At 40.7% G+C, this 26,628-nt stretch overlaps 1 protein-coding gene across 1 annotated transcript in view; it reads left to right on the top strand.

Moving 5' to 3' along the window:
* The window catches only part of AVL9 (AVL9 cell migration associated), a 57,271-nt gene extending 45,360 nt beyond the window's left edge, over positions 1 to 11,911 (top strand). Inside the window, exons 9-16 of the mRNA XM_069960358.1 lie at positions 1,359 to 1,428; positions 2,426 to 2,937; positions 5,461 to 5,595; positions 5,806 to 6,025; positions 7,744 to 7,861; positions 11,131 to 11,184; positions 11,281 to 11,369; positions 11,472 to 11,911. Of these exons, the coding sequence (XP_069816459.1) occupies positions 1,359 to 1,428; positions 2,426 to 2,937; positions 5,461 to 5,595; positions 5,806 to 6,025; positions 7,744 to 7,861; positions 11,131 to 11,184; positions 11,281 to 11,369; positions 11,472 to 11,578 (1,305 nt within the window). The 3' untranslated portion in view covers positions 11,579 to 11,911. The remainder of the gene's footprint in view (positions 1 to 1,358; positions 1,429 to 2,425; positions 2,938 to 5,460; positions 5,596 to 5,805; positions 6,026 to 7,743; positions 7,862 to 11,130; positions 11,185 to 11,280; positions 11,370 to 11,471) is intronic.
* The last annotated feature ends 14,717 nt before the right edge of the window (positions 11,912 to 26,628 follow it).

Genomic DNA, 26,628 nt, shown 5'->3' with positions numbered 1-26,628 from the left:
AAAGCGATGCAGAATCTGTTGGTGCTATACAAATAAATTATTATCTCGCTATGCTGTCATAAAGAGTGGCCATTTTCTGTCTGCATGGCATGACAGCTGAAGCTTTGACAGCAGACATTGGGCAGCATATAAAAAATCAGCAGCGATGGCCTGCATGACAGGTCAGTATACATGTTTATTAGATTACCCATAGCAGCCGGCAGCAAGTTAAGTTATTATTGATTACTAGACAACCCCTTTAAAGGCTATGGTCATCTTTGTGCAGATTTATTTTAATGTTGATTTGTTTCCTGAATGCACAATTAAGAAACTTTCTAAGTAGTCTTTATGAAAAATTTCCTAACCTTTAGCTGCTACTTTGAGAAAGATAAACTAATTCTAATAAAGATAACAGCAGGGAGTTACACACCAGCTCAGATTGTAGAAGGGGAAGAAAAGAATCCTTGGGGGACAGCTCACATAGGCTGTAGAAAGAGACAAGAGCAAGAGTAATTTGCAAGTGAGAATCATAGACTGTGTACTAGTATAGAGAGATTATATAGTTAAAGGGGTTATCCAGCGCTACAAAAACATGGCTACTTTTCTCCCTCTTCTGTCTCCAGTTCAGGTGTGGTTTGCAATTAAGCGCCATTTACTTCAATGGAACTGAGTTCCAAACCCCACACAATCTGAAGACAAGAGAGGGGAAAAAGTGGCCATGTTTTTGTAGCGCTGAAAAACCCGTTTAACCCAGCAGGCTGTAGAGGAAGTCATAAGGCTGGGTTCACACTACGTTTTTTTTTTCATCCTTTTCTCCATTGAATTCCATTATAAAAAGAAACGGATCAAAACGGATCCGTTTTTTTTAACCTACATGAAAACGTAGTCGACCTCATTTTTGTGCCGTTAAAAAAAAAAAAACAGATCCAATGTAATCCGTTTTTTTTCATAATTGGTTTAAATGGAAATAAGGATCGAAACGCATGCACACACATGTATCCGTTTTTTCCATCTGTTTTTCATCCGTCTTTTGAAAAAAAAGGATGAAAAAAATGTAGTGTAAACCCAGCCTAATCAAACTTTTATTAAGGGTATATAGAAAATGTTTTTTGCATTTAATAAATACAAACTAAGAATTGTATTGCTTTACAAAGATACCTAAAGCCTTTAGGCCATTTTTACATGGGATAGGTTTTGCTCCAATTGTAACTAACATTTTGTATCTGTGCATTTAGATGATACAGATATCCGGTGTCTTTCAGAGCCTATAGCAACAGGATAACCAGTGTAATTTTTAAAATGAACCTTATTGAATCTGAATTGTCTGTGATGAATGATAAACATGAGCTATAATAATCTTTTATTAACATCTTCTACAGGTTCTATTTTATGTTTCTCCTGTTAACCGACTAGTGGGTGCATTGATGACTGTCTTGTCTCTATTTCCAGGTCAGATATAATTAAAATTAATATTTCCTTTTTTAAAGTGTGACTTCAGGTAACTTTTCAGGATGCAGGTCTTGGGTGTGTACGTGAGGAGCAGCACTAGTTCTGGCCATTCGATCACTAGTTCATGGCCCCTGGTTACCACCTGCAAACTCCATCTGCTTTCCCTATGTTCAGCTGCAGCGTGGATACAGGCTACCTCTGTGCTGCCTCCTCTACACAATATACTGACACTAAGAACAGGATATTGCAAATCCTACCCCTCTGTACCAAATTTTCAGATGCTCCTAGACCAGTAACCCCTGACCCTTCCATAAAACATGTAGGCAGTCGGCTTCTAGTAGAATTCTACTAAAACAAAACTAAGACCCTCTCCCACCTGCCCCCAGGGAGAAATGCCCTTTCCTTGCTGCATAAGATCGTCTTTATGGGCTTTCTATGAAATCCATCTCTTGCAGCGAGGAAAAAGTTAGGGACAGAGTGCTGAGTGTTTCTTCTCACCCAATGCTTAGCATCCATACCCTGACCAATTTAAAAAAAAATAATTTAAATGATAGTAGCACTTTAAGGCTGGGTTCACGCTATGTTTGTTTTTTTTCATCTGCTTTTTTAAATCTGTAAATCAGGTAAAAAAAAAAAAAAAAGGATCAAAACATCACTTTTTTAACGTACACAAAAAAAAAGGATCTGTTAGGCTGGCATGCATCTGTAGCTCTGTTCTGTTTTTTTTTTTTTTTACCTGAATAGAAAATCACAATAGACTGTTTAGGCTGGGTTCACATACATCACTCTGTCTGTCTCAGTTATTTTTATTAGAATCAGAAACAGTGGTGTATGTCAGAACCTCTTATTGTAGTTATACATTAGAAATTCTAGAATGATTTATCTTCTTTTTCATATTTAATATTTTGTTAATTTAAAAGTAAAAACTAATGAATACATTTTTACAATGTCTTTAACCTACTGCTTTTTTAAATAGATTTCTCTTGCTGTCTTACAGGTATGATTGAGCATGGACTCACAGATAGCTCACACTACAGGCCTCGGCAAAGCATTGCAGAAGAAGAAGTCCCTGCTGTTTCATTGTCCCGTGACAATAGTCCAACATCATCTCAGATTTGTAGCCCTAAAGATGAGGATACTGACTTTGGACAAGACTCTTTAGTAGAACCCATCAAACCAGAAGTTTTAGCTACTGAACCTGAAGTGGATGCCAATGGTAGTATAGAGCATCTCAGGCCTCCATCTCACACCTCTCCAGAATCTGTTGAGAGTGACTGGGAGACACTAGATCCAAGCATACTGGAGGAGTGTATAACAGCGGATGAAGGGGAAGTGTGGAACTTGGGACCAGGTTCTTGTGAACTTTTAACTAAGGACACAGTTTCTTCAGGGAGTGTTCCCATAACAGTGCAACCTCAGTCTAAAACAGGACAGGCCGTATTTATTCCAGGACTTATATCAGGTTTAGAAGAAGACAAGTATGGAATGCCATTGGCAATTTTTACAAAGGTAAGATTAATTTAACCCTCTTACTCCCAGTACGGTTTTCACACTTTTGACATAGATAAGACCTGAACTACAAAGTATAATCATTTTTTACCGTACCCATATATTTTTAAAATGTACTTGGCACATTGTGAAAATACCATTCCTGTGTGTGTTTTATTTTATTTTCTTAGCATCAAAGCATAAAAGGTAGAATTATGCCTTACCAATAATTAGGTTCTCTGTAGTCCACCATGATAGCCCATGTGAGAGATCATACCCTTGGACCTAATCGTACAAGAAACAAAGAGAGGTTAAAAGCCCCTCCCCCTGCACCTTTCCAGTGATTTACAAATAAGCACTAGTGACCACAACAGATGCATAAACCATTTATAATTAAAAGGGAGTGATATAATCAACCTGTGATAGTGGAGTACAGAAAAACAGATTATCTGTAAGGCATAATTCTAGGTCGTCCACCGTAACCGATCATGTAAGAGCTTTACCTAATTGACAAAGAATTAGGGAAGGACAATGGCTTGGAGAACTTTCCTAATGCAACTTTCCAAACACAAGAACATTATTATCAAATATATGAAGCCTATAGCCAAGGGTCCCCTGCTAGGTTTATGTGGGCCCTTGGGCGACAGAGCCTCAGTGGGCCCCTTTTGTGGAGCAAATAATGAGGTGACAGTGAAACAGCAGGTCCCCTTATAGATGGCTCCCCGTCTGTGTAGCCCCCTTATAGATGGTCCCTTCTGTTTAGTCCCCCTTATTGATGGCCCCCCTGCTGTGGTAGTTAATATCCTCATGTAGCTAATACCCACAGACCCCCCTGTAGGTAACCTCTTGGTAGATAGTGCTCTTCCAGTATGTAGTATCCCCCAATGTTATAGGCCTTCCATTGCAAGTAATCCCTGTTAGTTAGTCGGCGGTTGCTTCAGATTGTCTTCAACAGGCTAAAGCAATCACGCTGTAATACGATTGATCAATGCGGTACATATTTACTGCATTGATCTCTATGAGCAATCATGGTATTGGTCATAGAAGTCCCCTAGGGGGACTACAAAAGTGTGTAAAAACAAAATACAATGTTTTTAATATATATAAATAAATTTATCCCATAATAAAAGTTTAAATCAGCGAGACGTGAGTTGCACTGAAAAGGGGCCCACTAATTCTCTATCACCCAAGGGCCTGCTGGAACCTGAAGCCAGCCCTGTGCCACCTCATCTCAATGTAGTTTTTACGAAGCAGCTTAAGTAACTTAACAACTTTTTTTTCTTTTGAGCTATTCTGAGTTGAATGTGTTTCTGTTTTGTTGCTATATAATCCAGCTACACTTGAGGTTGCATTTTGTAAGAGGAGTTGAAAAAGAAAATAGGTGTAACAAATATACAAAATTGTAATATTTGTCTTTACAGCATTGCATGTAAAGTGCCAGTGGGTATAGCTTTATTCTCATATCCTTTTTATCCTCCTATTATTCCTGTCATTGCTCACTGTACTTTAGCTGTAGTAGAACTACACCAATACTAAACTAATCAGACAAAGCAACGATAATGTATAAAAAAAAAGTGCATTCAAATAAATAAATTACTTTTTAGATGTTTCTCCAGTGTTTATAGATGTACGTTTGTAACGTAGATAAAAAAAAAGTCCACACCCTCCTGCAATGTCCAAGAGACTTCTGGAAAAAGCTGAGATTTCCTCAATTTTAAACACACAAAAACACAGAAAAATGCAACAGCTCACCGCAACAGCAAGATACAGACCCACCATAGACATGAAAATAATTAAAAGCAGCCCCCCCAACTGCCCAAAAAATTCCCACAAAAATAATGAGTCTCTTGGTTACTATTTGCAAACAGCGTAAACTGCCTCACCACGATAAGGTTGACTCATATCGAGGCAGACCCTACACTGTATGTACACTATGGCCTCTCCATGGCGTATAATACGCCTATGCTCTGGGCATGCAAGATCCGTCTAATACCTGCAAAAATAATTGCATCACCTGGGTGAGACAGGTGGAGTGCACGACCAAATAGAGGCAGCCACTCCCCCAACTGGAACACAGAAAAAAAAAAGGAAAAAATTGGTCAGCTCTCCTAGAACACTGTTCACACTAGGCAGGAGTACGTTGCCATGGCTGAAATGTCTATGGTGGGTCTGTATCTTGCTGTTGCGGTGAGCTGTTGCATTTTTCTGTGTTTTTGTGTGTTTGCAATTTCAGCCATGGCAACGTGCTCCTGCCTAGTGTGAACAGTGTTCTATGAGAGCTGACCAATTTTTTCCTTTTTTTTTTTCTGATTTCCTCAATTTTGTCATTTCTGTATGGCTTCGTGATAAGTAATAGTAAGCAATAATCTCATAATAGGGCTGATTTTTTTCTCTGACCAGGTTGACAATTGGGCCAACGTCAGGACAAACCAAGTGCATCATATTAAAAAATAATAAAGATACAAACTTTGAGATGTGATAAGATTGTAGTGTTTTTCACCAATGCATCTCTGTTTTGTGTTCTAACATCTCTTATAATTTCAGGGTTACTTGTGTCTACCATACATGGCCCTACAGCAGCATCACCTACTCTCTGATGTTAGTGTCCGTGGTTTTGTAGCTGGAGCCACCAACATTCTCTTTAGACAACAGAAACACCTAAGTGATGCCATTGTTGAGGTGAGTTATTGCTTATTTTGGCTGTACAGTATGTATTGCATTCTATATAGCAATATACAGCATTTTATTATAATGTTACCTATACAGGCGACAAAAGGGTGTCAGTAAATACTGAAATCTGACTTGTTTTGTATGGATATCAGTGACTCCATAATAAAAGGAGTATGCAGTATGGAACATAGGATAATAACATTAATTTTTCTTTTTAAGGTAGAAGAAGCAAAGCTTAACATTCATGACCCTGAGCTGAGGAAGATTCTGAACCCTACAACAGCTGACCTCCGATTCATTGACCACTTAGTGAAGCATGTCACTGAAAACAGGGATGATGTCTTCCTTGATGGCACTGGCTGGGAGGGTGGCGATGAATGGATTAGGGCCCAGTTTGCACTTTATCTTCATTCTTTGCTGTCTGCCTCTGCGCAGCCAGGTAATGTACTTGTAAGCCTCATATTGTCTGTACACAACTTAAATGGGTAGTCTGGCAATCCCTAAAGTTTTTCATATTTCTTTAAAACAAGCTGATTTATCAGCAACATGGAGAACGTGACAATGTTCCAACTATAAGACCGTTCAAGAGTGCCAGCCTGGTTGCTTGAGTAATGATTCCTGCCATGTTGAAGGAATATTATAGGAAATAAAGAGAAACCTCCTAAATTAATATAAAATCTTTTTCAAATGTATATGATGAGTTAAAAATAAAGCACTTAATGTAATTTTGTTCTGATCATACTACATGGCAAATAAATATTATAATGTGTGTAGTAAAGTGGCAGGCAAGGAAAATGTTTGACTGATTTGTGTTTCACTTATTCGTTGTCTGTTACATGCATTAGTGAATTCATTCACCAAGTTTACGATTTAATTTTGGAAACTTATGAGGAAAATCAGTAAATCAGTTCTCCCATTGTATCCTATGGACCAGTGACTCAATAGAATGCAAAACAGACTAATTTTATGCCTGATGAAGGCTTGTATGCCAAAACATTGCAAGGTGTGATTATATAGGCACATTTTATTTGGACATGCTGTACCTGAAACACATGGACCTAGGTCTGGTTTGATTAGGGGTGCACTGTTTGTCATTAAAAGGACTACTTCCAGTGTTGCTATACTTATAAACTCTGCCATACCTGAGCATAAAGGCCCTGTTACATTAACCATTATCTGGCCTTACTTGGCCGATGTCAAGGCCAATAATCATTTAGTGTAAGGCTGGGTTCACACTATGTATATTTGAGGCTGTATTTGGTCCTCATGTCAGGTCCTCATAGCAACCAAAACCAGGAGTGGATTGAAAACACAGAAAGGATCTGTTCACATAATGTTGTAATTGAGTGGATGGCCGCCATATAACGGTAAATAACTTCCATTATTTCAATACAACAGCCGTTGTTTTAAAAAAACAGCACATATTTGCCATTAAATGACGGCCATCCACTCAATTACAACATCATGTGAACATAGCCTTTCTGTGTTTTCAATCCACTCCTTGTTTTGGTTGCTATACAGCCTCAAAAATACAGCCTCAAATATACGTAGTGTGAACCCAGCCTAATAGTGCATGTTGTAAGGTAATGGTCTTTCAACATGCTGAAAGAGCATGATTTGTGCAGCAATGGTCTGCAGCACATTGCTCTGTGTAATAGCCCCTTCCCGCTCCTCCCTACTTGCTGTCTGTACATGTAATAGCAGGGGCAGCGAGCAGGGAACGAGGGGGAAGCCAGTGCTGCACTGACAGGTCGGCACTCACTTCCCCAAGATTATCACGCCGTGTAATATGGCCTTCATAAAAAAAAAAAAAATTCTTATAAAAGAGAAGGTTGTTAAAAAAATCTTTAAAAAATGTTTCAAAATATTACAAAGCCCCATCCCAAGAAATGTTGAAATCACCCCCTTTTCCATTTTACAAATGAAAATTACTGTGTGATCAAAGATACCCACATACACCAATATTTTACTAGTAAATAACAATATATATCATGGCACAAAAAAGTCCCCAAACAGCCCTGTAGGTGTAAAAATAAAAATGTGACCTGGACATATGTGCGTCAATAACATTTGGTCATGAAGGGGTTAAAGGACAGGTGGAACCACTGTTAATATATCTTCTGCTGTATTGCTCAAGCTTTATTTTTTTCTTTGCAGAGAATGAAAAGATGTTGTCAGACTATGGATCTGCTTTTATTGCAATGTGGAAAATAACACACAATTATAGAGTATGGAACAGCAATAAACATCCTGCTCTTGCAGAGGTGAATCCAAGGTAAGTTTAGACAGCTTGAAAAAAAACTAGCTCCAAGGGGGAGATTTATCAAAGGGTGTAAAAATTAGACTGGTGCAAACTGCCCACAGCAACCAATCACAGCTCAGCTTTCCTTTCACCAGAGCTGGAAGCTGAACTATAACTGGTTGCTGCGGGCAGTTTGCACCAGTCTAAATTTTACACCCTTTGATAAATTTCCCCCTAAGTCTTCTTGTTAGGTAGAAAATAAAATGAGAACCAAAATACAAATGGTCAAAAGAAAAAAATGACTAAAAAACATTTCAGATAGCAAAAAAAAAGGGTTTTTTTTGCCTGGAAAATGGACAGCTTCACTAACCTCTTGTCTTTTACACCCTGTTTTGGCCTTAAAGGGGTTATCCAGGGCTACAAATACATGGCCACTTTCTTCCAGAGACAGCCCCACTCTTGTCTCCAGCTTGGGCGGGGTTTTGCTGTTCAGTTCCATTTAAGTAAATGGAGCTTAAAAGGGTTATCCAGTGCTACAAAAACATGGCCACTTTTCCCCCTCTCTTGTCTCCAGATTGGGTGGGGTTTCAAACTCAGTTTCATTGAAGTAAATGGAGCTTAAAGGGGTTATCCAGCGCTACAAAAACATGGCCACTTTCTTCCAGAGACAGCCCCACTCTTGTCTCCAGCTTGGGCGGGGTTTTGCTGCTCAGTTTCATTGAAGTGAATGGAGATTAATTGCAAACCGCACCTGAACTGAAAACAAGAGTCTTGTTGTCTCTGAAAGAAAGTGGCCATGTTTTTGTAGCACTGGATAACCCCTTTAATTGCAAACCACACCTGAACTTGGAGACAAGAGAGGGGGGAAAAGTGGCCATGTTTTTGTAGCACTGAATATCCCGTTTAATGTCTAGGGCTCTCTTTCAAACCTGTCTCACTTTATTTTAACTATCCTGATGATTCTGATATTTTTTCGTGACATATCCCTCTTTATGTTTATGGTAAACTTTTGTTGTTATGGAAGAAAAAAATGCCAAACTTGCATGTTAATTACCCCCATAAATCCCACCTTTGTACAAATACTGCCCCTCAAAGTGACATTTTTAACCCTTTACGTGTTTCACAGAAATTTAAGCAAGTTGGAGGGGGAATTTAATGAAAAATTTTACTAACTGAGAAATGCAACTCATTACTTATTCCTTTTATTGCAGCGTTTCCAGAAATACCCCATATGTGGTTGTAGGGCGTCTCCTGACTCAACCACAGGTCTCAGACAGAGGCTTGGGAAATTTTAGAGTCACCTTTTATTTGGGGGTTTTTAGCCATAATTTTGCCTTTGACAAAGCCACCGCTGTGGTGAAATGTCAGGTGGGGAGAGCGCTTGTTTTTAAAATCACTGCTGCAAGCTCTAATACTGGTGTACATTGAAGACACACCAGTTATTAAAAGATAGATAGGTACTGACATGCATAAATAAAAGTTTAGTTTTAACATTTTCTTCCCCGTTTCTCTATATGGAACTGTGGCTCAAGGGCTTTCACAGGGGCAGACTGCTCTCTAGCACTTGTCTTTAATCTGTCTTCTGGGGGGCCAATGTGGAGGTTTTGTGTCTTAATGGTAGTGGTGGTCGATGGCATAGACCTTTTAGTTCCCCCAAAAAGTGAACCTTGATGATTGTGAGGTGGAGGTGGAACAGACAACTGGGAGTTGAGGAGGGAGTCAGCACTAGCATAGCCTGCATATATCAACACAACATGCTATATAGTAGATGTCCATTCAAGTATTCACTTCATATTTAGGTAGTGGTGCTCAGCTTTAATGATAGAGTCCATTCAGTCATCAGCCATCGGCTGCGCATTGCTATTACACGTAGCGATGCGAGGTCGGTGGCTAATGATTTTACGTCTGGACTAAAATATATGATCAGCCAATAATTGTTGTCATCAGCTGATCGTTGTCTCTGTTACACAGAGCAATAATCACTCATATTGGCCTAATTCAGCAAATTATCGCTTTGTGTAATTGGGCCCTAAAGTAGCACAAAGATTTAAACACTTTCGGCTCTCCATCAGTAAAATGAAAGATCTGTGAGTCCACTACACAGCTTCACACTCCCTAACTTCTGTGCATAATAGAGCATGAGAATCTTTCCATTGTGATTCTCCTCTGTATAGGTTTCACTCCTGAATTTGGCCACCAAATACTGACCAAAATACAGTCATGTAAAACCAGCCTAATGCTTTGTTCACCAAAACCAGGAGTGGATCAGACAGAGTAAAACTAATTAATTGTGTTTTACAAACCAGAAAATGTATTACAGACATTTGCTAAGGACATTCAGGTTGGTGGTGAAAAGTACGTACATACATACATACATACATATCATATATGAAAACTGTGATTCAAACAACAGTTATGCTTGTTTCACACACAGCAGTTCTTTGGAAATCTGCCACTGCATTTTTTGTGCCAAAGCCAGTGGATTCATGTGGATTCAAATGTGATGGAAAATATAAAGAGAGGACTGTTGGATCCACTTCTGGTTTTAGCACAAAAACTGCAGCGGCAGTTTAAAAAAAAAAAAAAAAAAACTGCCATGTGTGAAACCAGTATAAGGGCCCTATTACACCAAATTATTATCGACTGTACTTGGTCGATTACTGGCCGTTCGGGCTGATAATCATTTGGTGTAATAGGTCATGTTAGAAGGTAACAATCCGCCGACATGCACAATGTCGGCTGATCATTGTCTTTTAACGACCTAGGCAATAGGAGCAGCGGCAGCAGACTGAAGCTCTCGTCAATGGGCAAATCCTTAGATCCTTCAGGCAAACTCTCCCACAGTTCCCCGCTCCTTCTGTTCGCTGTCTGTGTGTGTAATAGCACAGGCAGCAAGCAGGGAACGAGAAGCAAGCGAGCACTGACTTGACAGGTCGTGTATAAACTGGAAAGGGGTCGGCACTCCGATCTCAGGTGGTGCCAGGGTAGGAAATCGGACATCAAAAAGGAAAATCCCGGCACTCGCCAAATTCTGCAAAGTGATTTATTGGTGCATGTACAGACAGGCGGATAAAGGACGCGTCCTTTATCCGCCTGTCTGTACATGCACCAATAAATCACTTTGCAGAATTTGGCGAGTGCCGGGATTTTCCTTTCTGACTTGACAGGTCGGCACTCGTTTCCTTCTCAATATCGGGCCGTGTCATATAGCCCTAATTCTCTCTGGAGAAACCCGATGGCAGTGTGACCTTGATTTCCTTTATCGCCCAGTTTTTATTCACCAGCAGCATTTTATCTTTCAGCCATCCATTCCAGGGCAACTACAGTGTATCAGACGTAAAGCTGAGACTTTCACAGTAAGTATTGCTTTCTGTATTTCATTCACTAGGGCATTAGATCCATATCACCTATTTACTGGCTTTACAAAGAATAACATAAGTGTTCTTTTAAAGTTCGGTCCAGAACAGTGAAAGAGGAAAGAAAATTGGTAATGCCGTTGCCACTACAAGCCGGAACATGGTTCAGACTGGTAAAGCAGTAGGTAGGAAGAAATTTTTTTTTGTAGTTGTCTGTCCCCAGACTAAGCGTTACAAATAAACTCAGTTGTAATGAACAGTGATCCAAAATCCTTATGTTTCTGCAGGTCAGTCAGTTGGGGGAGCTCTGATCAGTGCAAAATCTGCAATGTCCTCATGGCTTTCTACCTTTTCTCAGGCATCAACCCAGGAACAGCAGGAAGAAAAGCACTGAATACAACATACTGGCTGTGTAGTTTTTATCCGTTTCCTATATTTCCATGAGATTTTTATGCATTAGTTACTTGTATAGTCCTTTAAGGCCCCATTCAGCTCTGTAACAGTCTTTTTGAGAAGTGTATATTTATACCTTGCCTTCCTTTATTAGGATCCAAGCTAATGTATACAGTCCTCAAAACAGACGTGTGAATGCAGTTCTTGACTTGAGTAATTGTTCCTTGTATTGAAATCACAAGAAACGGTTAATGAAGTTGTCTCTGAAATGTTTACATTGTACATTGTCTGTTCAGTTGATGAGTATATCAACTTTATTTATTCCCATTCCTGACTGTTGTGTTTGGAGTATTTTATTGTCTCAGGCAAATGTAAACTGTGTCCCATTTGGCATTAGACATGGAAGTTTATTCAGCCATCTGCAGTTTTGGTCTACATTTTGTTTTATAATGAGATTCTGCAACATTCTAATTAGTGTTTCCTTGTATTAGAACTGCTTGCCGTCAGTGAATAGAAACATTCTTATCTTCATCCAGCGTTAAAAATCTGTCACAGAAATCTCCAACCGGTGCATAGCTTTTTAAAGCAACAATCTGACCCCCCCAAACCACTTGTACCTTCAAATAGCTGCTTTTATTCCAAGATCTGTCATGGACTCCATTCGGCAGGTAATGCAGTTATTGTCCTAAAAAACAACTTTTAAACTTGCAGCCCGTGCCAAACGGCAGTATCTGTGCCCTAACTTTGCACCACCCCTCTATCCCTCCTCCCCACCCTCTTAATCATTAGAAATGCCACTGGCAGATTGTCTCCTTACTGGTCAGCTTAGAAAATGTTCTAGTGGCATTTCTAATGATGAAGAGGGTGGGGAGGAGGGACGGAAAGGTGGTGCAAAGTTAGGGAACAGATACTCCCGTTTGGCACGGCCTGCAAGTTTAAAAGTTGTTTTTAGGACAATAACTGCATCACCTGCCGATCGGACCCCAGGACAGATCTTGGATTAAAAGCAGCTATCCGAAGGTACGAGTGGTTTGGGGGGGGGGGGAGGGGTCAGATTGTGGGTACAGAGTAGCTTTAAGGTCTCTATACACATTAGTAAAAAGTTGACTGACGAATGTTCAGCTGACAGCTACTGCAAGTGTATTGGTATTCTGTAACATGCCTTACACTTGGTTGGTTAGACTTGACAGGTTCATGTTTACAGTCAACTTTTTTACTTTCAGCAAACTAAAGATGTTAGAAAGTTGCAGATCATGTCATTATACCACCCCAAAGGTTTTGTACAAAATTAGAAAGCTTGGCACTTACAATCTAAAAAGAACCTGTCCATAAGTTGTGTGTGGCATTACAACCCTGAGCTGCTACACCGGACACAACATTTGGAAGACAGCATCCATATATTTCTAAATCTGTACAACCCCTAGAAACATCCTGGGCACAACAAAGAAACCATTACTGTGCCATGCCCTGTCCTCTCAGGGTGCTGCTCCTGGACTACCACAAAGGTTTGCCCAAAGTGTTTCTTTATGTTGTAGTAACATAAACTCAGAATGAGATGGATGACCACTGTTTTGCTTCTTACTATAACTAATTGTGCGATACTACTGACTGGCACAATAGATTAATAGATTAGCCTCATTGATTTAGAATATCAGACCAATTCACCATTTATATCCACTTCTATAAATGTTTAACCTTTTTTGATTATCAAGAGGCCAAACCTAAAAATAATCCAAATAGTATTAACTGGCATGTGACTTTGGTGTTATGGACGTAGAAAAAAGTAACATTGGCTGTGCTGTCAGTAGAGGATTGAATAGAAAACAATCTGTGTCCCTGAGTTCACCTGCCAAATAGGTGAACAAAGCCTAAGCATGTCATTTATGATAATATACTTTTTGTGTTTCATCTCAAAGTAATGAAAGTTTAAATTTTCCCCTATTTTAAGTGAGAATATTTCTCTCGTCTGTTCTTTGTGTGCAATCACTTGTTATATTGACTATGGAATGTGTTGTTCATAGAGGGGTTGTCAGGTTTTTTATGTATATAATATATATTTATCTATAACACTTGTCCAATGAACTGAGCACGGCTGCATGTAAACATTGTTTTGTACATTGCCCCTACAATCTTTACAATGTACAGGTGTTCTGTCTGTCAATATTTTACACAGTTACTGCTGAGATACCTTTCCTGTACAGTAATCATGTGCCCTGTACATTGCATAAATGGGAAGACTCATGAGCAGACTATGGGCATCATTAGGTTGCCAAGCCCTCCATTGCACCTAGTGAAGACATAAGTCTTCACTAGGTGCCACAGTCATTGCAAATAAACTGTGCAGCATTTTGCTTAAAGGGGTTGTCCGGCGATAAAAAATTATTCACAGAATAACACACATTACAAAGTTATACAACTTTGTAATGTATGTTATGTCTGTGAATGGCCCCCTTCCCCGTGTTTCCCCCCACCCACGCTAGACCCGGAAGTGTGGTGCATTATACTCACCGCATGTCGTGTCGTCCACGGTCTCCGATCGTCAGCAGTGACGTCTTCTTCGTGAGTCCGGCGGATCTTCCCGAGTGCCGGCAACCCTCTGCAGCGTCATCCGAAGCTCAGCCGCGATTGGCTGAGCATAACTGTGCTCAGCCAATCGCGGCTGAGCGGCTGATGACGCAGCCACGTCATCAGCTGCTCAGCCGCGATTGGCTGAGCACAGTTATGCTCAGCCAATCGCGGCTGAGCTTCGGATGACGCTGCAGAGGGCGGCCGGCACTCGGGAAGATCCGCCGGACTCACGAAGAAGACGTCACTGCTGACGATCGGAGACCGTGGTCGGCACGTGAGAGGTAATGTATAGCGCACCACACTTCCGGGTACACGGGTGGGGGTGGTGGGACACGGGGAAGGGGGCCATTCACAGACATAACATACATTACAAAGTTGTATAACTTTGTAATGTGTGTTATTCTGTGAATAATTTTTTATCGCCGGACAACCCCTTTAAGGAAAACTGCTGCAGTATTCAGTGAACCTGTAGAGAGGTAGGTAATGCATTGTTTTTAAAAAGCCCCTTTATCCTTTTATGAATAGGAGTGCCAGATATAAAAGTAACAAGCCTGAAATCCTCATTAAAGGACTACAATTTCAGCTTTTGTAGCTTCTTAAAGTGCATTTACTTAGGGCCCATTTACACAGAAAGATTATTTGACAGATTATCTGCCAAAGATTTGAAGCCAAAGCCAGAAACAGACTATAAGCAGAACAGGTCATAAAGGAAAGCCTAAGCTTTCTCCTCTTTTCAAATCCATTCCTGGCTTTGGCTCTAAATAGCACATAATCTTTATGTGTAAATGGCTTATAAGCGGAGAGATTGAGCTGATTAAGTTTGGCAACGTTCTTCAAACCCGAAAGCTCGGCATTCGACTTCCCGTGGCTGCAGAGGTTGGATACAGCCTTAGGGAGTCCTGTAAAACATGGATAGAGCCATAGGCTGTCACTTTATGGTCTTGAGAGGGGGCTTGGAACGTGTACTGCCTCTGTCGCTAAATGGCTGAGCTGGCCTGCCATGTCACATGCCAAGTCCCATCTCAAGACAGGGCAGGAATTGGGGAGGTAAGTAGATGCTATTTTTTTCACCCACCCCCTCCCTGTGTTTTCTGAAAAAATAGGTCTCAAAAAGAGGTCTCCGTTAAGCTCTTTTGGGTCTAATGTGTAAACTGATTGAGCTAGACTTTGACCAGTCACTAAGAATATGTATTACATGTTATGACTAAAATTTCTGTTCATCAAGTTAAAATTTCCTGTTAGACCATGCTCACGTTTGCTGGTAGTGGTATGGTCACTACAGCATGAGGGAACAATATACACAACAAACAGAGCATGCCCTGGAATCCATGCACCGTTCCCACAAAGAATGAAGTGGTCAAACCACACAAAAACAGCATGTGTAAGCATCTCCTAGTGGTAACTATTCCTTCCATCCTGCTGTTTGGTATAGTTCTTGTATGCATGGTTGTTCAGAGTGCCTCCACTGTTGCTGGTGTTCCATTTCCTACCAGAAGTTTAAATCTGATAGCAGATCTGATGATATTATTGCCAGTTTGGGTATCATAGATTTGCTTTGACAACAGTACTTTCAAATCTTCTCCAATCCATGTACATTTGTAATTGTCAAACTTAGGTGCAAGTTGGTACACCAGCAACATTAGCGGTGACCTTTAAGCCAAACCGGGAGTTGTAACCAAAAAAGGTTTCTTTATAATACACTTCACCTTTATTGGGACCTGATATTGTTTTACTGTACCATGTATACTACTTTAGTAGAATGGTGTGCTTCCACAATGTATTTACTGAGACAGAAAGATCATATTTGCTGCTTAAGGCTGGGCTTATACTGTTTTAACCCAACATGTTATCGGTATACATCAGTAAAAAGGGATACCTATTTCCTAGCCAATTACATTTCTTTTACCATTAAACTAAAGGGGCTAATGCCAGTACGCAACACTATATGTTGCCATCCTTTTTGACAGGTGACTGACACATATGACATACAGCATACTATGCTTACAAAGTATGAACCCAGCCTTACCTTGAAGGAGTACACTTCCCCTTGCTGAAAACATTTCGGCTGTATACAGTTTGAACTTTTGTATAAATTGCTCTTAATATATTTTACTATTTTTCTTTTAACTGTTTGTGGTGTTTGACCTTAATATTTGCTTTGGGGCTCTGTTTTTATGATATTCCGTTTGACATTTATACAGGATGTCCCACTAGCTGGAAGCCCAGAAAAATTTATTATAGCTTCAGTGCTAATGTACATGTTTTAATTAAGGAATAATACCTCTGTCCTGTTGGATTGGCGATCTGCATCTATAGCCTGTCTCAAACAGACTCTACATTCAGGGCTTGCTGATCAATGCTCTCCAATGGTATAGCATTGACCAGTGTGAGGGTAGTATTACACGGGCTGAAGAAGGCCCGATAATAACTGTAAACGGGCGCTCATTTACTGGGCCTATTACATGACCTGATTATCATTTAACAAGGGCTGCAGGGACATTGTTACCGATGTCCTTGCAGCCCTTGCTTAAAGTGTCACTGTCGTGAAATTTTTTTTGCAGAGATCAATAGTCCAGGTGATTTTAAGAAACTTTGTAATTGGGTTTATTAGCCGAAAAATGCATTTTTATCATGAAAAAGCAGTTTGAAGCTCTCTCCCCTGTCTTCATTGTTCTCCTATGGAGAGACCTAAATAAAAGATCAAAACAGGACAACAAAGAGTTAATCTACAAATACCTCACCCTCTATCTCCTCTGACAGTCAGCACTGACCTCTCTGAGCTCTGATTACAGCTGTCACCCAGCTCCATGTCTGTAATCCTCTGTTATCTGCTTTCGGCTGTTGGCTAACTCCCTCCTCCCCCCTGCCCTCTCTATAGACCAGACTGGGTTGTGTCTGATGCAACAAGTCACAATTTCCTGATTTTTTTGCAGTGAATGGAAAAAGGAGGGGGGGACCTGGGAAAAGGCTTTTTAAATGCAGATAATGGCATATTTGGCTAATAAACCCGATTTACAAAGTTTCTTAAAATCGCCTGGACTATTGATTTCTGCAAAAAAAAAAATACGACAGTCACTCTTTACCTTTTATACATTACCTGTCCAGGCTGTAGGGCTCCTCTTGCGGTCTTCTCCCCGGGTTCAAACTTATATCAACGATCAGCCGATGATCGATGTCATCGGCTGATCGTTGTATTTATTACACAAAGCAATAATCGGGTCGATTCGGTCGATTATCCTTCCATGTAATAGTACCCTAAGCAATCTGATGATTGTTTATATTAGTCACCTAAGGGAACTTAAAGTGTGTGTGTGTGTGTGTGTGTGTGTGTGTAAAAAAAAAATCCCTCCCCCCCAATGAAAGCTGAAATCACCCGTTTTACAAATAAAATAAGCATATTTGGTGTGCAGAATTGTCAGATCTCTTAAACTATAATAATAATAATAATGTTCTCGCGCAGTGCACAGCATAAATGAGAGGAGGAAAAAGCACACCAGGATTGCTGAATCCTAAAATGTGGCTGTTTAGGTGTATGGTGTGGTGAGCAAATTGGCCACACTACTCATCCAGAACAGTCATTTAGACTTCCTTGCAAATGACTGCTGCTATTCGGATAGTGCCATTCAGGTTAAGGAGTGCTCAACCATGTAATGAGGGATTTCTGATTGTCGGTCAGTATAGAATGAATGAAATTTTAAATGTGTTTGTTAGATTGAAAGTATAGCCGATTTTTCCAAAGTCGATCTTACCAAAATGCATAGCAAACATTCAGTAGGAAATCTAAAAACCTAAAGCACCATTAGGCCAAGTATGTTAGACAACAGCCATTATTTGATACTCAAAACAATGGCTGTTGTAAATCTTTGTGTGAAAATGACCTTAAGGTTGTCTCACTGTTACATATTCTTATTTTGACGTGTCCCATCATCTAGGCTAGTACACACTATTTTGTTAAGAGAAACTATTGCCATTGAATTTCGTTCCAAAATTTTGCGCATGTTGCACCCTGCCCTCCTTAGCATGTAAGCAGATCTGATATGTTATACTGGCTAATGAAATGGTAGTTATTGGTGATGAATTCACTTCTATTCCAAAATGCATCTGATTATAATCTGATTACAGAAAGCTGTACATTTTTTAATATATTTCATGTTAGTTTGTATATGTTTGGAATAGTCTGTGTACATAAAGTATGGAAACAATGTGAGCTGCTGTATAATTGGTAAAAGAACCAATATCTTTACTGTGGTTTCTAATGTTTGTTGTATATTAGAAATTTATGAAGACTAGTTAAGTTTAATAATGCATGCTTCCCTTTTTATCAAGTTTTTTTTTTTCAATAGAGCTGATTACACTTGTCATTAAATCCTATGAATGACAAATATATTTTACAAATTATGAAATGTGTCAGAAACTTACCACTATCATCTGTAAAGCTCCAATGTAAAGAAGAAATGACCCACTAAGACTTGGTTCACATTGCGTTTTTCGATCCATTTCACAGTTTCTGTGTCAGTATGTTTAATTTTAACATACAGAAAAATGTGGTCAACAATGCCCAAATCGTTTTTGTTTTTTTCATTTTATATACGCCTAAGTGTAATTTATATGGGTAAAATGACTTGGCTATATCTCTAGAGAGAACAACAGAGTTATAAAATTTAGCTGTTTAACTTACAGAAAAGCTTGTAATCATGTAGATTCCATAAGAAACCCCTATGTTGGGGAAAACATGAAAACCTAAACAAATGAAAAAGCATATAGTAACATATACTAATATGGAAGCACAAATGTCATTTTATTACTGACATAAAAAATGCTTTGGCATACTGATCATAGCAAAGTATTGGCGTTTTGGCATTAAGGGTGCTTTATAAATAAATAATAATAATTTATATTGGTGATCTGCAGATGGAGTTGCAAAGGCTCATGGGGGACTGGTTATTTACACCACATTGTACAAATGTAACTCTTTGATCTGTGGACATTGGTTAACAGATAATGGTGCAACAAGGCAAATGTTTCTTTAGGAGCTTGACCCTGCTTCCTTGACACTTAAGCTCTGAATAAAAAAAAACCTTAGCATTTCTGCAAAGGCACCATCATCTGTTAACCCGTGTCTGCAGCCCATAGCATGCAAATGTGATGACAAGTCTGCTTTTACTTTTTTCATGTCTTCAGACATCAAAATGTATTGATCACAGCAGGTCCTACTTATAGAAGTCAATAAAACAGGATGCACGTCCAGGGAGTTGATCAGGCTGTCGCAATCTCCCCAGCTATATCTTCTGATCAGAGTGGGTCTCCACAGTGAGACCCATTGTGTTCTATAAATTTTGACATGTCTGATGATATGTCAAAAGGTATGTTTAGTGACAGTACTCATTTAACATTTGTAGGAAAAAAAAACACAAAGTTAAACTGTAACTGTCATTTCAATGTAATTTTTCTGAAAACAATATCAGTATAGTACAAGTGATTTTAAGAAACTCTGTAATAGGTTTTATTTAGCAAAAGAGTTTCCTTCTGTACTGAAAAAGCTGTTTTCCTAGCTCCCCCCTGACTTCAGAAGCAGGATTTCTGGGTCATATGATTTATGGAAAGGGGAGGGGCTTAGAGGAGTGAGTGAGCACGGAGAAGTCCTGCACAGCACAACACCCTGCAATCTTCTCTCAGCAAGTTCCTTTCTGACCTCTGAATCCAGCATTTCAGGTGCCTAGACAGTCTACAAACAGATGACCTTCATGCCTCTTCTCCCTGCTCACTCATCTCCCTCGTGCCCCTCCATAGGATATAATGGACACAGCAGAACCCATCTTCACTCGCTTCTCTGTAATGAAGATGGATTTGTCTGATAATGAGGAGATAAGAAGTCAGGGGGGGAGGCTGGGAAATTGCTTTTTGAGTAAGGTAAGAGGCTTTTTTGCCTAATAAAACCTATTATAGAGTTTCTTAAAATAGCTTATACTACTGATTTCTGCATTAAAAAAAAAAAAAAAACAGTTACACTTTAACCCCTAGACATACAGTTATGTCATGAATGTCTTTCACCAGACTTACTGTAACTGTACGTCCTGGGTCTTTAACCCCTTAGCGACCCATGACGTATCTGATACGTCATGGTGCCGCTCGGGGTGTTCAGAGCGGCGCTGATCCTGGCTGACACGTGCAGCCGGGCAGTGCCTCTATTAGCCGGTGCGGGTCCCGTTGCCGCGCCGGCTAATTAAGCCTCTAAGTGCAGCTGTCAAACCTGACAGCTGCATTTAGAGGCACTGCGCCGCACGTCCCTGGTGTCTAGTGGGACGGATCTCCCCCCCGCGATGCGATCGCGGGGGGGAGATCCGTTCTTCTGCCCGTGCCGGGCCTCAGCGTCGGAATGACGCTGATCCCGGCTCGGCAATAGATTGCTATGGCCTGCAGCAGGCCATAGTAATCTATGACCGATCTAATCGATCTTTGCTGTGTATATACACAGCATTGATCTCTATGAGAGATCAGTGCTGTCTATATACAAGTCCCCCAGGGGGGCTTCTAGTTACAGTAAAAAAAAAAGTAAAAAAGTGTTTTTATTAATAAAAAATCCCCTCCCCTAATAAAAGTCCAAATCACCCCCCTTTTCCCATTTTATAAATATAAATTAATAAATAAATAAACATATTTAGTATCGCCGCGCGCGTAATCGCCCGAACTATTAATTAATCACATTCCTGATCTCGCACGGTAAACGGCGTCAGCGCAAAAAAATTCCAAAGTGCAAAATTGCGCATTTTTGGTCGCATCAAATCCATAAAAATTTTATAAAAACGATCAAAAAGTCGTATATGCACAATCAAGGTACCGATAGAAAGAACACATCATGGCGCAAAAACTGACACCTCACACAGCCCCATAGACCAAAGGATAAAAGCGCTATAAGCCTTGGAATGGAGCGATTTTAAAGGGAACCTGTCACCCCCCGTGCCGGGGTGACAGGCTCCCAACCCCCCGTTAGAGCCCCATATACTTACCTAATCCCGCCGGGTCCCGCTTCTGGAGGTGGTCGGGTGACGGAGATCTCAGCCGCTGCAGCCCGGCGCGCGCGCTGAGAGATGAGTCCAACACCCATAGAGAATGACAGGAGAGTCCATCCGCTCCGTCATTCTCTATGAGCGTTGGACTCATCTCTCAGCTCGTGCGCCGGGCTGCAGCGGCTGAGATCTCCGTCAATTGACCACCTCCAGAAGCGGGACCCGGCGGGATTAGGTAAGTATATGGGGCTCTAACGGGGGTCGGGAGCCTGTCACCCCGGCACGGGGGGGGGGACAGGTTCCCTTTAAGGAACGTATATTTGTTAACAATGGTTTGAATTTTTTACAGGCCATCCGATACAATATAAGTTATACATGTTATATATCATAGTAATCGTAACGACTTGAGGAACATGCATAACAAGTCAGTTTTACCATAGGACGGACGGCGTAAATGCAAAACTCCCCGAAATCAAAACAAATTCGTTTTTTTTTTTCAATTTGACAGCGCAAATGATTTTTTTACGGTTTCGCAGCATATGTTATGGAAAAATAATGCCTGTCATTGCAAAGTACAATTGGTTTCGCAAAAAATAAGCGCTCATATACGTCTCTAGGTGAAAAAATGCAAGCGCTATGGACTTTTAAACTTAAAATGGAATAAGCAAAAGCGCAAAAACGAAAATAGGCTTTGACCTTAAGGGGTTAAGAAGCAATGAAGAGCGCTACGGAGCGGAACGCGCTTCATAGCAGATGTGGACCGGCTGCAATGGGCAGCCAGGCCCTTACCGTTAATGACAGGCTGCAGTGATCACGCTGCAACCTGTCACTAACCCCTTAAACAGCGGGATTGCGGTGTATAAGTATAATTGACAGAAGCAGCTTCTGTCACTTACCGATCAGGACCCCTGCAGTGTGACTGTGGGGTTCCGATCATTTTAATAGACCGCCGGAGCTCTCTTACCTTCCTCTGTGCGGTCCGATCTGCGCCCTGCTGATGATTGTATGTAAAAGTCCCCCAAGGGGACTTAAAATGTGTGTTAAAAAAAAAGGAAAAATGTTTTTATAAATACCCCAAAGCCCCTCCCCCAATAAAGATTTTAAAAAATTATAGAAAGTGATCAAAATGTGGTATTAATAAAAACTAGAGCTCATGGTGCAAAAAATGACACCCCATACAGCCCCATAGGCCAAAAACTAAAATCAGTATAAGAGTCACAATAAGGCCATCTTATTAATAATTGCAAAAAATATATATATTTTTTTATAAAATCCTAACACAAGAGAATCTGTGTAAACCTTTATATGGTTGTGTTCAGACTGACCTATAGAATAATAGTATTATGTCGCTTTTACCCCTGTAAGGGGGCAGGACACCACTGCAGTCACTGATTGGCTGAGCAGGCAATCAACCAGATGGGTCAGGTGCTTTACCCCGATTCATGGCCTAGCAGGAAGCCAGGAGAAAATGAGTTTCGGTAGCTGTCAGAGAGCTGATGATGCGGCGCTGCGGGGGAACATGTAAATATACAGGATTTTTTTTTTTTTTTTTGGGGGGGGGGGAGCAACACTATGATTACAGTTACTGATTTACTGATGTCGAAGAGCTCATAAGCAGAAGCTGTAATGGTTACTACCATGACCTACAACACAATAATTGCTGTTACAGCTGTTTTAACCACATTCTTGCAGGTGCACTTTATTTTGATTTGGGAATATGCCGAATAGTTTTAGCTATGTATGCTAGTATTAATCTAAAGCCACTAGGTGTCACTCACTTTCAGATTTCTAGTACTTTATTGTTTTGACACTAGAATAATCACTGACTTTCATGCATATATTGTGCACTATGTAACATTTATTAAATGGGACAAATTAGTGTTTGCAACTAATTCTTCTATATTTGCCCCCTAAAACTAATAACTTTTTTTTTCTATATTTCATATTAAATCAGTTTGGATATAATTTTTTTTTTAGAATTGCTTTGGGTTTTTAAGTATCCAGGCATACAGCAGTAAAGTGTTCTAAAAATACATAGCTACCATTCACTTCTGTCTGGGGCCAGACCCAGACCAAACTAAGGTCACTAGAAGCCAAAAAGCAAAACAGGAGCAATGAGCATTAGCTTACAGCAACAGCTTAGAAAGGAACAGAGATTCCTAACATTTTGACGAAAGTCCCTGCTTCTCTACATTAAGCAGCAATGTGCTAGGCATCACTGCTAACTGTTCTAATCAGGGACAGAGAAAGACTGCATAGAGCCCCTGTGCAGAAAAAATGCACCTGGGCCCCCCAATAAGCAAACCACACTACCACACTCCTTCCCCACCCTGGTGCATATAAAACTATGCACATCTATATGTGCTCAAAAATTTCCACCTATGTTCCAGGCTATGTTCACACAACGTATTTTTTGAATTAATCACAGTCGTTGTTGCAAACTTTCCATTGTGTGCTATAGTGAATTGGGATGGGGGCGCACACAGATCACAATTCACCATAAAAGACGTTTATCCGGCCAGTACTACAGTAACAGCTGGGATAAACTTCACTGACACTGGCCGTTTTGTGACTCAGCCGGGTCACAGAACGGCTGGTGTCTTGCAATGTGTAAACCAGGCCTTGGGGTGAATTCACATGTACGGGGTCCGCAGCAGATTTGATGGCACAGATATCAATGTAACTAAATAACTGTACACCGCATAAAATCGGCTGCAGATTCTGTATGTGTGAATACAAACAATTAAAGAGAGGACCTCTCTGCAAGAGTCAACCTCCATATACTTACAGGCCGCGTCTTTTCTATCACAGAGCAGGAAAGAGGATGCACAGCAGTATGTATTTTCCCGACTCGTTCTTGCAATTCGGCTCTGAGTGTTCAGAATATGAACGATCAAAACTTTTAACTTTTATATAAAGCACACAAAGTGCAAGTTAAAGGACTTACCGTAATACTCCGTCGGCGAACACACTTAACCCCTAGACAACCTAGGGCGTACAGGCACGCCCTGGAAGTCTGTCCCCAGACGACCGTGGGCGTACCTCTACTCCCTGACCGATGAAGCGCGCTCCGGAGCTGGGCCCTCACCGTTAATGACAGGCTGCAGCGTGTCATTAACCCCTTAAACTCCGGGGCGCGATCGCGGCGTTTAAGTGTGACTGCGGGCGTCCTGATCGCTGTATCGGACCACAGGAGGTCTCTCACCTGCCTCCACGTGGTCTGATCGGCGATCTGCTCACTGAGCCTGCACAGGCACGCTCATTGAGCAGATCGCCTATCACACTGATTAATGCTATGCCTATGGCATAGCAATGATCAGTATATGAAATCAAACAAATTAATGTACAAGTCTCCCAAAGGGACTTAAAATGTGTAAAAAAAACATTATTACACTACCCCAAAGCCCTTCCCCCAATAAACGTTCAAATCACCCCCCCCCCTTTCCCATTATATAAATAAAACATATGAAAATAAATAAATTAACATATAATATACCGTAGCATGCGTAATTGTCAAATATAACAAGCGTCATCACTAACAGCGAACTCCAGGATTACCAATTTTTTGTTACATTATGTATATAAAAAAGTTAAAAAGTGATCAAATCGTCCTATCTTCACAAATATGGTATTAATAAAAACTAAAGATCATGGCGGAAAAAAGACACCCCATACAGCCACGTAGGTGAAAAAAATAAAACTGTTATAAGCGTCACAATAGGCCCATTTTATTAATAATTTTTTTTTTTTTTTTAAAGAATTTAATTAAAATAATATATAACATTAGAAAATATCTGTAAACCTGCTTATGGTTGTGTTCGAACTGACCGATAGAATAATGGTATTATGTCGCTTTTCCCGTATAGTGCATTACGTAGACAGAGGAACCCCCCAAACGTTACCATTAGAGATGAGCGAACCTAAAAGGAACCTTGCTCTAACGGCTAAATAATTGCAGCTACAATAGTGGGAGTCTGATAGGGTATAGTTTCGTTTAGTTGCAGTTGCTATTACAATGAAAAAAGTGGAAAAATAGTGAACAAAAATTAAACAAGGTGCAAGTGTTTACACGGGACATAGGACACAAAGTTCCTTGGACCCAGTAGGGTGGAAAACAGACATTTGACAGTGGAACCAGCAGCAGTAATAGTACTGTATTGGACCCAGTATGTTTGAGAACAGATAATTGACAGAAGAGGAGGAAGCAGCAGCACTTAATTACACCCAGCCCAATATGATTGAAAAGAGACTATTGGAGGAGGCGGCACCACTTGATTGCACCCAGGCCAGTATGGTTTAGAACAGACTATTTGAGGAGGAGGAGGCAGTACCTGATTGTACCCAGGCCAGTATGGTTGAGAACAGACAATTGATGGAGGAGGAGGAGGAGGATGTTCAGCCTTGGAGTGGTGGCCTGGGAATCCTCGCTGGTGATGTTGTTCAGCGCACTTTCCAGAACACGGACGAGTGGGATGATGTTGTTGATCCCATAGTCATGCCCGCTCACAGATTTACGTCCTAAAAAGGGATCAACAATTGGCAGGACATGTTCGAAGAAACCTGTGCACTATGAGGTTTATCACATGTGCCATACAAGGTGTATGACTCAGCCCTCCCTGCTGCACTGCAGAGACAATGTTCCTTCCTTTGTGGGCTACAACACTTCCCACCGTTAGTTGACCTTGGGTCAGCCATTCATATATCTCCTTCTCCTCCCTGATGGTCCGGAGGAGCTCCAGCCCACTGTGGCTCTGTTCACCCAGGCTCACAAAATGGAGGACAGCCTGAGAGCGCTGGGCCTGACATCGTTGGTAAGACACTGGGGCAGGTTGGACTGCAGTCAAAGCGGCAGATGGTTGCAAGGGGGTGGAGGCAGAACTGGCCCCCTAAAGCACCGGGGAGGTGACAGTGGCAAGAATAGGCTAACTTTCTGATGGTCTTCTTGGGGAATGTTGACCCAATGGGCAGTAACAGACATGTACTGCCCTTGCCCATAATTAAAGGACCAGACATCAGCACTGGGGTGCACGGTCTTGGACACCAAGATACCCAATGAGTGGCCAACATTTTTCTACACAACTGTTCAGTGATGGGACAGCCGATGGGCCTTTTTTTTTTTTTTTTTCTCGGACAGTGATGGGACTTTTTTTGGACAGTTTTTTTAAACTTTTTTGGTAGCGGCTAAACAGGGTTCTCCTATTATTTTTTTTAAAGCTTTATTGTAAAGATATAAACTGAGATTTTCACTTAATAAAGTAGATCAGCTTGAACACTGAAGTTGCTTTTATGTGTCTTGGTTGATACTCAAAGACAGCTGTCAGATTACATTTTTGATTAGGCAGCACCCAGGTGTATCTGAGGAGACTAATTTAAGGTCTCACCCTAACAGGGGTGAGTCACACATCTTGATATTTACAGAAAACCAGGATACAAGGGATTATAGGAGTAATAATCCCTTGTATCCTGGTCTATTCTG

Source organism: Dendropsophus ebraccatus, chromosome 2 (genome assembly GCF_027789765.1).
Source record: "Dendropsophus ebraccatus isolate aDenEbr1 chromosome 2, aDenEbr1.pat, whole genome shotgun sequence".
In the NCBI taxonomy this organism is placed as follows: domain Eukaryota; kingdom Metazoa; phylum Chordata; class Amphibia; order Anura; family Hylidae; genus Dendropsophus; species Dendropsophus ebraccatus.
Note: the sequence above shows the minus strand (reverse complement) of the source record. Positions and strands in the feature narration are given on the sequence as shown.